Source organism: Colossoma macropomum, unplaced genomic scaffold (genome assembly GCF_904425465.1).
Source record: "Colossoma macropomum unplaced genomic scaffold, Colossoma_macropomum, whole genome shotgun sequence".
NCBI lineage: Eukaryota > Metazoa > Chordata > Actinopteri > Characiformes > Serrasalmidae > Colossoma > Colossoma macropomum.
The window spans coordinates 7,348,395-7,365,138 of NW_023494805.1; the positions used below are offsets into that span (position 1 = coordinate 7,348,395).

At 40.1% G+C, this 16,744-nt stretch overlaps 1 protein-coding gene across 1 annotated transcript in view; it reads left to right on the forward strand.

Annotated features, from left to right (window-relative positions):
- The window catches only part of LOC118825771 (tensin-3-like), an 89,181-nt gene extending 72,896 nt beyond the window's left edge, over positions 1–16,285 (forward strand). The window contains 13 exon segments of the mRNA XM_036596579.1: positions 1,247–1,330; positions 5,055–5,166; positions 6,128–6,603; positions 8,793–8,879; positions 9,009–9,140; positions 11,401–11,477; positions 11,479–11,497; positions 12,482–12,559; positions 12,845–12,922; positions 13,061–13,229; positions 13,338–13,406; positions 13,908–13,937; positions 14,496–16,285. Of these exon segments, the coding sequence (XP_036452472.1) occupies positions 1,247–1,330; positions 5,055–5,166; positions 6,128–6,603; positions 8,793–8,879; positions 9,009–9,140; positions 11,401–11,477; positions 11,479–11,497; positions 12,482–12,559; positions 12,845–12,922; positions 13,061–13,229; positions 13,338–13,406; positions 13,908–13,937; positions 14,496–14,640 (1,556 nt within the window). The 3' untranslated portion in view covers positions 14,641–16,285.
- The last annotated feature ends 459 nt before the right edge of the window (positions 16,286–16,744 follow it).

Genomic DNA, 16,744 nt, shown 5'->3' on the forward strand with positions numbered 1-16,744 from the left:
ACTTTTAAGGTGGATAATTGGACCTTAAAACCACTGTTGTACCTTTGAGGGAACATTTACATTGTTTGTACCTTGATGAACAAAAGATTTACCTGCGCAGAACCTTTTTTTCTAACAGTGAAGTATTATACAAAAAAACAAGGGATTAAAAAAAGAGTAAATATAAATTTGTGATAGTAAAAGCATAGCAAAGAACAGCTAAGACAAATAAAAATTTTGTTAACTTTAAAACAAAAAAATTACAAACCAAAACAATAAAATGACGATGAAATATACAAAAAAAAGATGAAAAATATATCAAATAAATGACACCGATATATATATATATATAGCTCCAAAACTGAGGAAAAGCATTCCATGGAATTTTGGTAGGTAGGCAGGCAGACAGATAGATAGATAGATAGATAGATAGATAGATAGATAGATAGATAGACAGACAGACAGACAGACAGACAGACAGAATATTGCATGTGACCAAGCTAGTCTAGCATGACATCTGAGAATTCTGTCACTGCTTAGTTTCTCAAAGTGTCTTCACTCTTTAGTTTTAATATCGCTGCTGTTGGAACAGAATCTTGTTTCTCCAGTTTTGTTGTTTTTTCATTTTTGCCAAGGATTTGAAGATGCCAGCTGCCCTTTACACTGTTTCAAAATTTCTTGATGAGCAGACCAACGAAAATGGACCAAAATTACTGGGAATATAATCTTTTTACATTAATGTCCCTTCGAAGTCAAGGAGGGTTTTTTCCTTCAAAACAACTTGCACTATTTTGGAGATATGAGGTTTTATTCCGATATGTTCTTTTTGTCTACCAAACTGAAGTGGAGTGTAGAGTAGGGGGTGAGGGAAGTGTGATATAATTGGTTACTGTCCACCCATTTAGTCCTCATTTATACGATACTGTACCGTAAAACCAAATGCTCAAAAACGTAATAGTTAATTCCTCTTATTCACAGCAGTCTTGAATGGAGTGGATGTAATTTGCCGTTATTTACCAACAGACACTTGAGACTCCTCCCATTTTCCGTCTGTGCAATTGTGATTTACTAGAAGAAAGTGACTAAATGAAACGCCTGTGCCGTTTCCCAAAAACGGAGGCGTGCGGAGGCGGTGTCTCCACACTCGCTCCAACATGCCCCAGCACCCTCAGTCTCATATATGATCCTTCTGCCCGCTTTCACCAGCTGAGTGCTCAGTTTGTGTTAGAGACACCAAACATGTTTATCTTCATCCCTCTCTCCACAGTGAAGAACATGCCGGACCTTTCGCATTTCGCGCAAACTCCGATTCCCAGCATGCCGCTATTCGGGGCCTACAGGACAGAGCATGGTAAGTCAGATACAGCAGCTTTAATCACAGTATGGAATAAGGCAACTATTCTAGTCAAAGCGTACTATGTAGTCATATTCTAGTCAAACTTAACATTGTGGTACAACTTGGAAAATCAGGATGGAGGGCTGGAGGTCAGGGAACCAGCCTTGTGGCCGGAAGGTTGCCGGTTCGATCCTCTAAGCCGACAGTACGTGACTGAGTTGCCTTTGATCAAGGCACCTAACCCCCAACTGCTCTCTGGGCGCTGTGGATAGGGCTGCCCACGGCTCTGGGCAAGTGTGCTCACTGCCCCCTAGTGTGTGTGTTCACTAGTGTGTATGTGGTGTTTCACTGCACGGATGGGTTAAAATGCAGAGGTGAAATTTCCCCGTTGCGGGACTAATAAGGGTCTCTTAATCTTAATCTATGATCAGTAGACTGTAAGTGTGATGCTACAGCCATCCATAAGAGTCCATAAGAGCATAACTAGCCTTGTTCCCTTTGGGTGGATGACAATTCTCCACCCCTCTGGGTGGATGACCATTCATCTCTGCTCTGGGTGGATGACCATTCATCTCCCCTCATCATTCAGAGTAATGCTAGCCAGTTTAGGCATCTGTTAGCTGACTTAACACCTTAAAATCCCCAGCTTATTACATACTAAGGCTTATTATTCAGTAACTACAGGGACTTCAATGCAAACTGGTCGGCCAATTTTTGGGTTATAGAAGTGTGTAATAAAACTTTGGGTCCAGGCCGTTTAAACGGGTTAACCGAATTGTCACTTAGCGTTCTCCTCCAAGCATGCTGAGCTGCCCAATTGCATTAGCAGCAGTTCGAGAAAAGATGTGGTGGCACTTCAGTAGACGTGAAGTAGACTTCTCCCAGTGTAATAGCATCAGGTGATGGGCAAAGAGCTAGCTCGCATGGCTGTCCAATCAGTTTGAAAGGATGTGGTGGTGCTTCATGTATGAAGGAGGTAGCACAGGCTAACTTTCACCTTCTTAGCCTGGAAGCCTCATGTAATGGGGAGGTTTAGTTGGCTAGCATGAATAACATATGAGTAATATGGAGAGAAGATTTGATTGAGCAGAGCCACAGACTAAACAGACTAATCCTGGTCTAATTCACATATATGTGTTCATTCAAAACAGCTTGTTGTTGCTAACATTCATGCTAATACTTTTTTATGCCAAGCCTGTTACACCAGCAGTGCTTATTTAAGCCTGTATTGGAAAATGAAGTTGATGTATATTGATGAATATGTTGTGCTTTTGCTTGGTTTAGTGGATGAATTGCTAGCATCAGTCCTCTGGCCTAAAGGCAGTATTATTTATGTAGCACATTGCATAACACATAAGTCCAGTTCAAAGCCTCTACGTGAATAAAAGCAATATAAAAACATAAGAATGGACATTAGACATACAGTATTACTCCCTAACTTAGAATAACCAATACATCGAGTCATGGTCAGCCCCCTGAGTGAAGATCACAGAAAGTTTCCACCTTTCACTGGATGCCGTTGCCAGTGAGACACTTTAGCAGCAAGTTGGGGTTAAGTGAAGACCACAGAGTCCGAAGACCAGTGGTTTTCTCCTTGACTGATGACTCAGATAAGTACCAAATAAAAAGCAACTAGCAATTTACAACGTGACCACTTCAAGCTACTTTTAGTCCATTGTTCATGTACAATGTTAAGGGCAAGAAAACAGCCAGTCTTTCTGCTGGCCAGACAACACCAGACTGTGGAGGAGTGGCTGTATTGAAATGTCAAGCCTTTGTACACAGAGGGCCGAACATATGTGCTTACTGACCTATGACAAAGGGCCTCTAAATGGGAGGAAACAGCCTAACTGAACAATAGACAAAGGGCCAGCACAGTAGAAGAAGGCATTCACACTTGAGCAGGTCTCTCCATTGACCTGTCCATGCTACTTTGATTTGGTTTGTGTTTGATTAGCTGTGAGAACGTTCCAAAGCTGGTAGATCCACCCCTGACCCTGGAGAGCTAATTCCCCAAGGACCAATAAAGGTTGTTGTAATTCCAAACTGAATCCAACCCACTCAATCCAGTTAATCAGGGTCCTGGGAAGCATCTGGACTAGGTGAGTTAGTTTGCAGGTGGAGCTATCTAGGTGTGCGGATGGTCTCAGTCCTTCAGGGGGGATCTTGCAGCGTTAAATGGTGTTGACAATATGCTATAGCAATGCCCTGTTTGAAAAAGCAATAAATGACAGTGCAATCCTGACCAATGAACCTTGCTGTATTTGGCGTCCATCACCTGGTTAATTATTACAATTTAATTTGCATGGTGTTGACCAATGTCAAGTGTGAAGTGCAATGGAAGCAATGTGGCTTCGTCGCTTAGACTTGCAGCTGCATCGTTTGGCCAAAAATATATGGACACTCATCCTAATTATTTAGTACAGGTGTTTCAGCCACATCAATTGCTAACAAGTGTATATAATCAAGCATATAGCCATGCTATCTCTATAGACAAGCACTGGCAGTATAATGGATCATACAGAAGAGCTTAGTGATTTATAACGTAGCACTATCATAGAATGCCACCTTTGCCACAAGTCAGTTCATGAAATTTCTGCCCAGCTAGATCTGCCCCAGTCAACTGTAAGAGCTATTGTAAAAAGGAGGCGTCTAGGAGCAACTGAATTGCATAACACATAAAAATTTGTTGTTGCATCACATACTACAAAGTTCCGAACTGCCTCAACCCCATTGAACACCTTTGGCATGAACTGGAATGTTGATTGCGAGCCAGACCTTCTTGCCCAACGTCAGTGTCTGACCTCACAAAAAACCCAAAAGTCTTGTAGAAAACCTCAAATAAGTGGAGGCTGTTATAGCTGCATAGGGGGCGCAACTCTGAATTAATGGTCAAAGCCCATAGTTTTTGAAATAGGATGCCCAAGAAACTCAGGTAGGTGTGATAGTCAGGTGTCCACATACTTTCGACCATTATAGTGCATCGTCAGTTACCTGCAGTAGATTTTTTATTTAGGTTACTTGCAGTTGGAGCTTTTGTGTAAGTTGCTTGCTGTTGTCTCTTTCATTAGGGTACTTTTCACTTTAGCTTTTAGCTTTTTAGCAGTGGTCTCGTTCATTTAGATTACTTGTCTATTTCGTTTAAGTTCATTTTCGTTACTTTCAGTCTTCTTTGTTGTTTGTTCTAAAGTTTTACTACCTCTAAAGTGGTGATCTAAAACATAGAGCTCTACAGAATGAATAACATCTTTCACTTGGAGGTAGCAAGTGACCTTCTCATCTGTCCAGGCTTGGCCGCGACCTTGCGTTCTGTTGCCATAGTGCCCAGTTGTCATGGTGAAGATCGGCTCCTGCTATTTATATAAGTGTACTTGCAAACCTACAAAGCCTGACTTACTATGTGGCAACCTAGCAATGTAATGTAGGTGTTGCTTTGTCAGCACACCTATTGTTTATGTGAAGCAATGGAGGATTTTAGCAAGGAAGCTTGGATCTGCTGCACATTCAAATAAAAGATCCAGCCCAAAATAATCGGACTAAATGGATGGACTGAAAGTATAATGAATGATTTTAAAATCAAATTGTTTGTGTGTGATGGGATACATTATGTATGCAGTATATAATACAAAGTATGTATATATTATATAGAAGTATGTGTATTGCCTGAAAGATTGATTGATCATTTTCTCTCTTATTAGAAACAGTTTAATAGTATGTTTGTGTGTCGTCTTGATTTCAGATATGAGAGCTTATGCAGATATTATGGGGCATGATGAAGGCATAGTGAACACCTCCCACAGACCCTTCGCCCGCTCTCTTACTACAGGAGGAATGATCACCCTCACAGACAGGTAACATCACCTTTCTGGTGCCTCAGTTTCTACGGCAACTCAATTCTGACGGAAGTTGGAGTTCAGCACATTTTGGTGATTCTCCTGCTCAAACACACTCGATTCACTTGGTTAAATTGCCAAGTTTAACCCTTGTGTGGTGTTCAGGTCTGTGGAACCCATTTTCAATGTTTACCAAAAAATGTGATTTATTATTATTTCAACCTCAGATTTTTTGGCCTTTGCTCATTTTCTGAGAAGAACATATAAAATAACACATTTTCAATGACTTCACACTGTTCACCCCCCACACATTCATATTACACATGGGGTGTTGGGGTGAACCCATGGGGGATTAAAGTGTGGAGGTGCTGTGTCTCTTCACTCTGTTCTCCTCCTACATGGCCTGCTATTAGTGTGCACGTGTGTGTGTGTGTATGTGTTTGTATATGTGTGCATGTGTGTGTGTGTGAGGGTGGACAACAAGGACAGGCTGCTGACTGGCTACAGCTGCTAAAGGAGAACCCTACTTGTGCTATTTTAAACATCTGGTACTTTTACATAAATTGTTAAGGCTGTATTGATTTAAAAAAAACAATAATGTGGTGGGTCCACCAGACCACTGAGTAACAAACACATCAACACCACACAAGGGTCAACAGGTCGATTAGAGCAGTAAAATAGCTAAAGTGTGCTGGATGGCAGGTTAAGAGCAGACATCCAGGACAATTCCTAAATATTTAATAAGTTAACATACACTATGTAGTGGTTAGCACACACTAGCATTTAGGCTTTAGTCCTTTTACATAGACTGGGTTGATGAATCTCTTCTCTTGAGTAATCTAAGGACACTTTTAGCTTCATGAGAAAGTTATGGAGTAGTAATGGAGTTATGGAGTTGTGGTACAAGCAGTATTTGTAAGAATAGTTTTGCTTTTTATTTAAGTTATGAATGTACATTAAAACATATTCATCTCTCTAGCTCATCCCAGTCTTCCTGCTCAGAGGGGGCGCTGTTAAGTCGCCACTTCTCCATCAACAACCAGCGCTCTGGCACAGTGGATTTCAGCCAGAACTCACCTCCCTCACACCATCCCCACTCACACCCACACCCGGCCCCCAACGCTCACAGCTCCCCGCGGGGCATCCAGAGAACCAGGGCGGCCCAGTACTCCCTGAGCCGCAGCCCAGTGCTGAGTGAGCCGGATGGTTTCTCGCCTCCGTCAGGGCCGTCAAGTTTAGTACCAGAGGCCGACGGTCTGAACTTCCAGTTCCAGCAGCCCCCACTGCCCGAGAAACGAAGGACATCCGACTGCGAGCGTTCTCTAGGCTCCGCCTCTCCCGCACCCAGCGGCTTCTCCAGCCCCCACAGCGGAAGCTCTCTGAGTATACCATTCCCCAACGTGCTGCCTGAACTGCAGGGCAGGTCCAGTGTCGGCCCTCCATCCCCGCTACCAGGTGAACTACAGAGGCTGTATACCTGCAATGCACTGGTTCCCAACTCTGGTCCTTGGGTGGTGCCCCCCATTATGCATACTTTGTGTCCCCTGCTCTAACACACCTGATCTTATTATCAGCTGTGTAACAAGCCCTTCTACAGTTGAAATAAGAGTATAACAGCAGGGAAAACACTAAAGGACAGGGTTCTCCAGGACTAGGACGGAGAACCACAATGCAAAAAATTATATCTGGGCAAGTGAACTAATCTTAAAGCTAGTCAAGATATCGCTGCTGTTGGAAGAAAACCTTGTATCTCCATTTTTGTCGTTTTTCAGTTTTTGCAATAATTTAAAAATGCCTGTTACCCTTTACATTGTCTGTACATTTCATGAAGAATGGACCAAAATGACTTGGAAAAATGTCTGGTTCCATTGATTTACATTAAAAGTAAAGTAGGTTTTTTTCCTTCTCCTGTAAAGTTGCCATTTTGGAGATACAAGGTTTTCTTCCAACATAAGCGATAAGTAAAATATTTCATTTTAAGATTGTTGTTACAATGAACAAAATTATCTGCCAATATAATGAGATTATTTGACTTACTAAAATCACTTAAAACAAGTTAAAATGTCTAGAAATAAGTGAAATATTCTTATAATAAGCTTACAACAATATAAAAATGGGAAATATTAGATATACGGGCTGGATTTAAGATAATTTCACTTGCCAAGATTAATTTTTTGCAGTGCCCTGTCATAATGAGGTTCCCAATTCTGTATGTTATTGTGTTTTCCCCTGCGCTGACACGCCTGAGCATCTTATCAGACGTGTAACAAGTCCTTCTACAGTTCAAAAAAGTGTATTAGAGCAGGGAAAAACTAAAATGTGCAGGACAGGGTTCTCCAGGACTAGGACGGAGAACCACAATGCAAAAAAATGATATCTTGGCAAGTGAAATAAACTTAAATCTAGTTGATATATCTAACATGTTTCCTTCTGAGATTGCTCTAACTTTATTATAAGCTTATTTAATTTATTTCTGGGCATTTTTACTTGTTATAAGTAATGTTAGTAAGTCAAATGATCTCACTGTATTGGCAAATGGTTGGCTTGTTTCTTACAACAAGCAAAATAATCTGGCAATATAGTAGATAATTTGACTTACTACACCTATAAAGTGTCTATAAATAAGTGAAACACTGCTATAATAAGCTTACAGCAGTGTACAAATGGGAAATATCAGATATATTGGCTAGATTTAGGAAACATTTTACTTGTGCTCCAGTGCACTGTTATAATGAGAGTCCCAATGCTGTATGTTATTGTGTTTTCCCTGCTATAACACACCAACTAATCCATGATGGGCCTGCAGATGACTCATTTGTATCAGTGTTGGGATAATAAAATAATTCAGTATAAGAGTTCAGAATGCAGTAGCTTGTGTGCTACCAGGACAAGAACGTTTAAAAAAATTACTCTGGCCTTATTTGGTTTACACTGGCTTCCTTTAGGTTTTGCATCGACTACAAGGCCTTGCTTATGACATTTTGAAGCTCTTATCGCTTAGTGCAAATTCCCAGGATCTCTTACAGCTCAGTTGGTGGAAGATCATTTCCTTCTATAGCTCCAAAAGTGTGGAATAGCATTGCATGGAGTTTTGGATGGATGGATGGATGGATAGATAGATAGATAGATAGATAGATAGATAGATAGATAGATAGATAGATAGATGGATAGATAGAATAGCCATACACTGTTGACAAATATATAAAAAGAAAGTAGAGATAAATAATAGAATAAAATATACTAAAACAATAAGAGTGATATACAGTATAAAAATACAAAGTAATTGCATGAATACTATACAGGAGACAGTGCGGTGGTGCCTGTCCCTCCAGTGAATGAGCTACTGACTATGGACTGTAGCAATAAATGTTAACAGCTGTACACTTTACCTTTAACAATTTAACAAGTAAGAATGGAAGATCCAGAGGTGTTTTTAAATCCAGATTATCCTGACCACATTTTCGCCTACTTCAGTCTATCACTGTGACAGTATTAGACCCCTACTAGTGTTTATTAATTCGTGTTAAAAGTATTGTAGAGTGAGAACACGCTCAGGAATGTCTTTAGGAATAAGTGCTTAACAAGGGCGAGATCTTTTTATAATTATAGGCGCTCATCATAAATCCTTTCTATTCTTTTTTTAGATGTGCTGGCAGGCAAACAGGTAACAGTGAAGTTTGTCCAGGACACTTCAAAATACTGGTACAAACCGGACATCTCAAGGGATCAAGGTAACTAGTTATACTCTGCACTCGTTGTTCTAAGCCTTATGCCTATCTTGACTGGGATTAGTCCCCTGGCTTGGTTTACATGATAGAGATAGCTGATCTACTCTGCTTGTCTCTCCTGTCTCCACACAGCCATCATAGTGCTGAAGGACAAAGAGCCCGGCTGCTTCATCGTGCGGGACAGCCACTCCTTCAGAGGCGCGTACGGATTGGCTATGAAAGTGGCCACGCCCCCTCCCTCAGTCCTGCAGCAGAGCAAGAAAGGTAAGCATTGGCTGAAAGCGGGCAGGTGGGCGACCTTTGGCTGGCTGAGCATATCCTGCTGGTGTGACTGTGACGTGTCTCTATGATGTGTCCTAGAAGGTTCTTCATTCATCTTTGTTTTAGTGGACAAACCGCTGAACCTGAACACATAAAAGAGGCCTTTTGTTACGCTGAGTGACGAGTATAACTGAGCCAAGGCTCAGAAAGGGAACCTGATCGGTGCTGCTTTTTGTTTCCGCAATCCTGCTTTTCTAGCTTCCCGGCTTTTCGGCCCTGCGGGAGGTTTTGGGAGCCTTTGTTGGGCTGCACTGCTGAGTCATTGGCTCCTGGTTTGTACAGAAGACGAGCTGAACTTTGACAAACATTCGTCACACAGATATTAATGATGAACCACAAAATCATTGATTAAGCCAGTACTGAAGGCCCAGAAGCGCTAAAGTGTTTCCCTGCATCTCAATCAGCTCAGGAAGGACTTGATATGACTGAGAGAAAACACAAACCTACAGGAGTAAAGTTGGGAAATGCTTTATTAAAATAATAGTTTGCCAACAAATCTAATTTATACTCTTTACTTGACATGTATACTGCAAAAAATGGTATCTTTGTCAAGTGAAATGATCTTAAATGTAGTTGATATGTCTAATATTTCCCATATTGAGATGGTTGTACACTTATTATAGGATTATCAAGCTTATTTTCAGAAATATCTTACTTGTTTTAGGTTATTTTATTAAGTAAAGTTGTCTCACTATACTGGCAGATGATTTTGCTAGTTTCAGGCACATTTCTTAAAACAAGCGAAGTTACCTGCCAATATAGTGAGATAATTTTACTTGATAAAATTACTTAAAACAAGTAAATAATGTCTAGAAATAAGTTAAGTAATCTTAAATTAGGCTTACAACAATCTCAACAGGAGAAATATTGGATTTCTTGACTATATTTAAGATAATTTACTTGACAAGATATCATTTTTTGCAGTGTAGTCAATCAGCAAAGTCAGATTTGGTGGCTGAAGTTTGCTGCTTAAGTTTTCATTGGAGCTATGATGCTAATGTAAGAAGTAATGGAAGCTTGTAACTTACAAATTAGCATCGTGCAAACTGCACTCCTAAATAATCACCAAAGGAATTTACGGTTATGGTTAGTTGGACCCATCTGGAACCATCATAACCACTCAAAAGTGGCTTGTTAGCCATCTTTCTTGCTAGTTAGCTTAACGTTTTGCTAATATGAAGTGGTATACTGCGCTGTTCTGTGAGCACACTTACAAAAATGTCTTTATTTACACAAAATCAGTGTGTAGAATCAAGCAAAGCAGCAAAGCTTCAGTATTTTACTCTTGAGAGTCTGAGCTAACGCTTTAGCCATCTTGCTAACTAGCTTAACGCTAGTTGTACTGAAACAATCTTGCACAGTTTAGAATTCTTTAAGCTTTCACTCACTCAAACTTCTGCATTTACACAGAATCATATATAGAATCAAATAATGGTCATATTTTTCTCTGATGAGTGAAAATGTATGTAAAACCAGTCATTTTGTGGAGGTTAAACTGTTAGCAATTTCCACAACTGGAACAGAATGGCATCCATGTAGTAGTAGGAAAAGGCTGGAGTGATTGGTTGGAGAACACGTGGCTTGCCGTTGTCTCATGGTGAGCAAGCTCAGCCAATCAGAGCACAGTGTACATTGTGTTCCAAGACGTGGCCTCGGGTGTGAAAACACGAGAACGCCTGGTTTATTAGGACTCTCGCTGTACATAACGACACAGTTCACACTCAGAAACACAGACATCTTATACACACAGCAGCTCCTCTGCTGTCCCTCCAGCTTCAGGCGTGTGTGACCACCTGCGATGACGTCATCTCAACGCTGCACTTAAGTCCGGCTTTTGTGGAGCCCTGAGAAAGTGAAACACAACGCTGCTGCCTTTGTGCTCTTCAGCCACCTCAGAGGAGAAAACTCCAGGAATGCTGCCCCCTCATGCCCCGTGGAGCATTCCTGCTTTTTCTCACGTCTCTCTTTGTGCTGTAAAAGAAAAAGGGCAGGAAAGAAAGATGAAGCTATATGACTCGAATTTATCGTCATATCTGTTTTTATTATAAACATTCAGTGAACATCCTTTAATTGTCTTTTTCAGTTAAGTTACTCCTTTTAGTGAATGGTGCTTTATTGTCACTTAAGACTCTCTCTCTCTCTCTCTCTCTCTCTCTCTCTGTCTCTCTCTCTCTCTTTCTCTCTCTCTCTCTCTCTCTCTCAGGAGGAGACATGTCCAATGAGCTGGTGCGTCATTTCCTCATTGAGTGTACACCCAAGGGAGTTCGACTGAAGGGATGTTCCCAACGAGCCTTACTTTGGTAATCCATCCATCCATCCATCCATCCATCCATCCATCCATCCATCGGTCCATTCTTTCATCTATCCATCCTTTCATCTGTGTATTAATCCACCATCTATCTATTATTTAATTCATCCATACATACATTAATTCCTCCCTCCATTCATTCAGCAATCCATCCTTTAATCCGTCTATTAATCCAAGTGTGCATCCATGAATCATCTATCCATTCATCCATTCATCCACACAATCTGTTAATGCACTCATACTCTTAAATCTATCCATCCATCCATCCTTTCATCTCTCTATTAATCCACCATCTATTCATTATTTCATCCATCCATCTGTACATTCATTACTCCCTCCATCGATCCATCCTTTAATCCATCCTTTAATTCAAGCGTCCATCCATGGATCATCTATCCATTGATCCATCCATCCACCCATCCACCTGTCCATTTATTCATTCATCACTCCATCTATTCATGCACTCATACTCTTAAATCCATCCATCCATTCATCCATCCATCCATCTATTCATCCAATTGCATTCATAAATATTTTCATCCATCTATTAATCCATTCATGCTCTGTTAATCCATCCATCATTCTGTTATCCATCAGTTAATCCATTAATCCGTCTATCTGTCCATTCATTCAGACGTTTTTGACCTTTGGTTTATGAGACTGCAGTACAGCACATAAATACTTCTGCACTGTCTTTCTCACCATTGTAGGCAAAAAAACAATAATCCTTATTTCGGTATTTATTCTAGCATCAACTAATCATAAAACACCACTGGCACTGCAGGCTCTCTGAATGAATCCCAAAGAACAGTGCCCTCTTCTGGCCATTTGAATGTATACACATATATTTTTACGCACAGAGCAACTTTAACTTCTCTTTTCATAACTGTCATGAGAACCTGTCTGAATAAACGTGTGCGCGCGTGTGTGTGTGTTTGTGTGTGTGTGTGTGTGTGTGTGTGTGTGTGTGTTACAGGTAGCCTGACAGCTCTGGTTTATCAGCACTCCATAACTCCACTGGCTCTGCCATGCAAACTCATCATTCCAGACAGAGGTACGCACTACACCACCTTCATTCCCAAAAAATTATTTAAATGTAAAATTTCTAACACATTTACAAGTCTTGGACTTTGGCCTGCAGCAATAAAACATCTCAGTAAGCATGGGGACTGTGAGCAGTATTCAGAAAACAAGTATTGTACCTGTATTTAAATGACCTTCATTGGAAACAGTAGCAGGTTCAGTTCACCGTAATCAGACTCTGAGCTACTTACTAAACTCAAAAGGTGAATTTCCACTACCTGTTTGTCTGAATTGTGTGCTCTGCTTTTCCCTTCAGATCCTCTAGAGGACGCTGTGGAGGCACCCTCACAGTCCATCACCAACTCAGCAGCTGAGCTTCTGAAGCAGGGAGCAGGTGGGTGTGAGCAGATCTCAGTGGTCCAGACAAGGATTAGTGTATACACTATTAAAGTAACCTGTACAGTTTGATGGACAGGACTCTCTCTCTCTCTCTCTCTCTCCTCTCTCTCTCTCTCTCTCTCTCTCTCTCCAGCGTGTAATGTGTGGTTCCTGGGCTCGGTGGAGATGGAGTCTCTGACAGGTTTCCAGGCTGTGCAGAAAGCCACCACAGATGTCCTCAGCCTGGAAGCTCCTCCCACTTCCACCGTCGTCCACTTTAAAGTGTCCTCGCAGGGCATCACTCTTACGGACAACCAGAGGAAGTAAGTGAGGCGCTGATTCTCTCTTCATGCAGCACAATGACAAACCCAGCTGAAACAAATCCAGCTTCTCCTCCTTCTCACTTCTCCCTCTTCTCCTCCTCCTCGCAGGCTGTTCTTCAGAAGACACTACGCGGTCAGCAGCGTTATATTCTGCGCTCTGGACCCTCAGGAGAGAAAGTGAGTACTGAAGCCTGAAAATGACCCCAGTATATACAGTATAGAGGTGCAACAATTCACAAAATTTAGAATTTGATTTGATATGATACAGTGGGGTCTCAGTGTCCTTCAATAGGGCTAAAAGAAGGAGTGGCTTAATATGTTAATATTTCCATTTTTTGTTTATTAGAGCAATAAACATCATCAAAGTACAATATTTGAAAAAAAAAGCTGTGCTTTATAGTGTCCTGATGTAACTAGCCACAGGCTAATATGGTAGCCCCAAGCTAACACACTACCCACATGCTAACTTGCTAGATTTAACGATACAATTGGATCCAGTGTGATTTGTTGTACTGTTACATCTTTAACACTGTAGGTTTTTCTACCACAGATAGATCTTGTAGGCTTATTCACTTTGTCTATTCAATGATTAGTTTAATGATTAATGATTAATGATTATTTTGCCTATAATTTTATGCTAACATTTAAATATTTATTTAAATTTGTGTTTATTCACAGGTGGAAGAGGGACGGATACCCCTCAGCCAAGTAAGTCAGCTTTTGAATTTGTTTATTTATATTCAGTTGTGTGCTAAAGTTTGAACACCCCCAGTCAAGTGACATGTTTGGTTGATTTTCTAAGTGAAAGTAAGTTAATATACCTACAGGAAACAAACTTCAATATGGATTTTTCTTTTGCTAATTTTAGTGCACAGTTTCTATTTCTTAGTTTAACATATTGGAAAAATAGAACATAAATATAACGTGCCATAACTTGCCACATTTTATATTTTATTTTTTATGTGAAATTCAGCAAATAAGCAGTAATTGTGTAAACATGTAAATTGACTAGGGGTGTTTGTGTATATATATATATATATATATAATATATATATATATGTATATATCTGAACAAACATATATATATATATATATATACACATCTGTGTTTTAGTATATTCTGAAACTCTGGCTTGCCGTTCATTTTAAATTGTTAACTCTTTGTTTACTGCTTCAATTATTATGCTAAAGTAGTCAAGCTGGTTCTGATTCAGTCACACTGTTCTTTGCACTGTATTCTTACTGTTTCGCTCCTCTTCACTGCAGGATCTTTGGCTTCGTGGCCAGGAAAACGGGCAGTGCCATGGACAACGTGTGCCATCTGTTCGCCGAGCACGACCCCGAGCAGCCGGCCAGCGCCATCGTCAACTTCGTCTCTAAGGTGATGATCGGCTCCCAGAAAAACACCTGATTATTCTGCCAAGACGCCCAGCGCCAAATGGACCAGCGTGCGCCTTTGCGTGTTTTCAGCTGAACTTTGCTGCTGCCCAACGAAGGATGACATCACAGTGTACACATCACATGAGCATTCGGCTCCAGAATGATTACATGACAACGGATGTCACGTCAAAACACTCCTTTGACTCACAAATAATTACATTTACATTTATGGCATTTGGCAGACGACTTACACTTTGATCATGTTACACAGGTAGGCAATGGTAGTGTTAGGAGTCTTGCCCAAGGACTCTTACTGGTATAGTGTAGGGTGTTTACCCAGGTGGGGGATTGAACCTCAGCCTATAGCATAGAAGGCAGAGGTGTTACACACTAGACTACACCAACCACAAATAATATCACAATGCCATATGAACACTCATTAGACTCTCAAGTGATGACATCACTATGTATATCGCATGAACACTCGCTTGCCCCCCAAATGATGACGTCACTCTGAAAGGGCTTGAGCAGCCACTTCTATAAAAGACTCTGAAAAGTGCCTCGAATGAACGAAGCTGAGAAGAGAAAGGACTTTGCGTTGGAACTGCTTTCCTCTGAGCGAACTCTCTCGGCTTTATAAGGAACAGAAAGCGAAAGGTCATGTATATTGTAAATGTATGTACTGCTATGTAACCAAACTTTGTATTTATTGTTTTTCTTTCCTAAATATTCCATATTGTATGTTTTCAGTTTCACTTTGTCTGGTGAAATTCAGATGTTTTTATCTGAATGGGGGGGGTGGGGGTGGTATTATTGTTGCTATAAGTATTTTGTAGCTTTTATTCAAGTTCTTACTACTGACTATCTGTAGATGAATCACATACACAAACATATCTGGGCCAATTTAAGAATAGGTTTATTTTTGAAAGACCTATGTGTTTATGGGTTTATTAAAGGCTGTTTGTACTTTGCCAATACATTTTTTTTCTTAAGAAGACCAAAAATCCACCTCGCAAAGCCGTTAAAGCTACAGTTAGATGTACGTATTGTATGTGCGGCTTTTGATGTAGAGTTTTCATTGCAGATTTCTATTTTGTTTTGGAAAAAAAAGGTCTAGAAGAAAGAAACATGCACTACATTCAACATTGTGCAAAACATTTTTTAAAAAAATCACTTCAGTTTAGTTCAGTTTTTAGATTATCTGTCTATGCAGTATCTCCTTCAGAATCACAACACAAGGGTCGAATGCTATTTAAAACGTTAAGGGACTCGATTCTTCTTTTTAAATGAATTATATTCGTAAAAAATGTCACTTCTTTGAGGAAACGTTTGGCTATGTGGTCGCGACTGGACTAGTAAAACGTCTAGAAAACAATTTGTGCTATTTGGCTAATGACTGTTGTAACTATTATTTTAAAAATACTTTCATTATTTCCATGTTTATTATAAAACTGACTACAAGCTTACAGTGTGTATTTTTCTATGTAAACCCTAATATATCCCACTATTCAGTGACTTTATGCTGCAGTGTCGCACAAGAAGTGTGCGGAGACTGAACTGAACGTGCCTTTTTATGCTGGAAACTGTTTAGAGTTGATCATTTGTATCAAACACTCTGATGTATTAGAAAATATTTTGTAAGCAAACTGTTGATAAAGGAATATATCTGAACATTTTTATACTCTGATTCTCTTATTACAGTATTATGTGTGTGATGCACCCTGTAAAAATTTTGTGAATTTTGTGTAAGTTAACACATCCTTTACAGAGTAGGCCTGGCTGATATCTAAAAATAATTAACGCAACATTTTCTAGTTCAAAAAATCACGATTATCAATAATATCGCACCCCAAAATTCCAACCCAGAAAAATACATGTGGTCCACAGCAACTTTGACCTACTATATATGCTTTTATTTAATATTAGCTATTTTAATGAAAATCTTTAATAAAACTCATATTATCATAGTATCATATTAAATAATATGATACTGAGTAGCTCCACATCTTTTGAAAGCTACTTCACCTGACCTTATAATAAACATTGCTGCAAATGTGCGTTCATCAGCTTCTTCTGCTGCGGATTCGCAGCAACTTGATTAAGATTAAGAGACCCTTATTAGTCCCACAACGGGG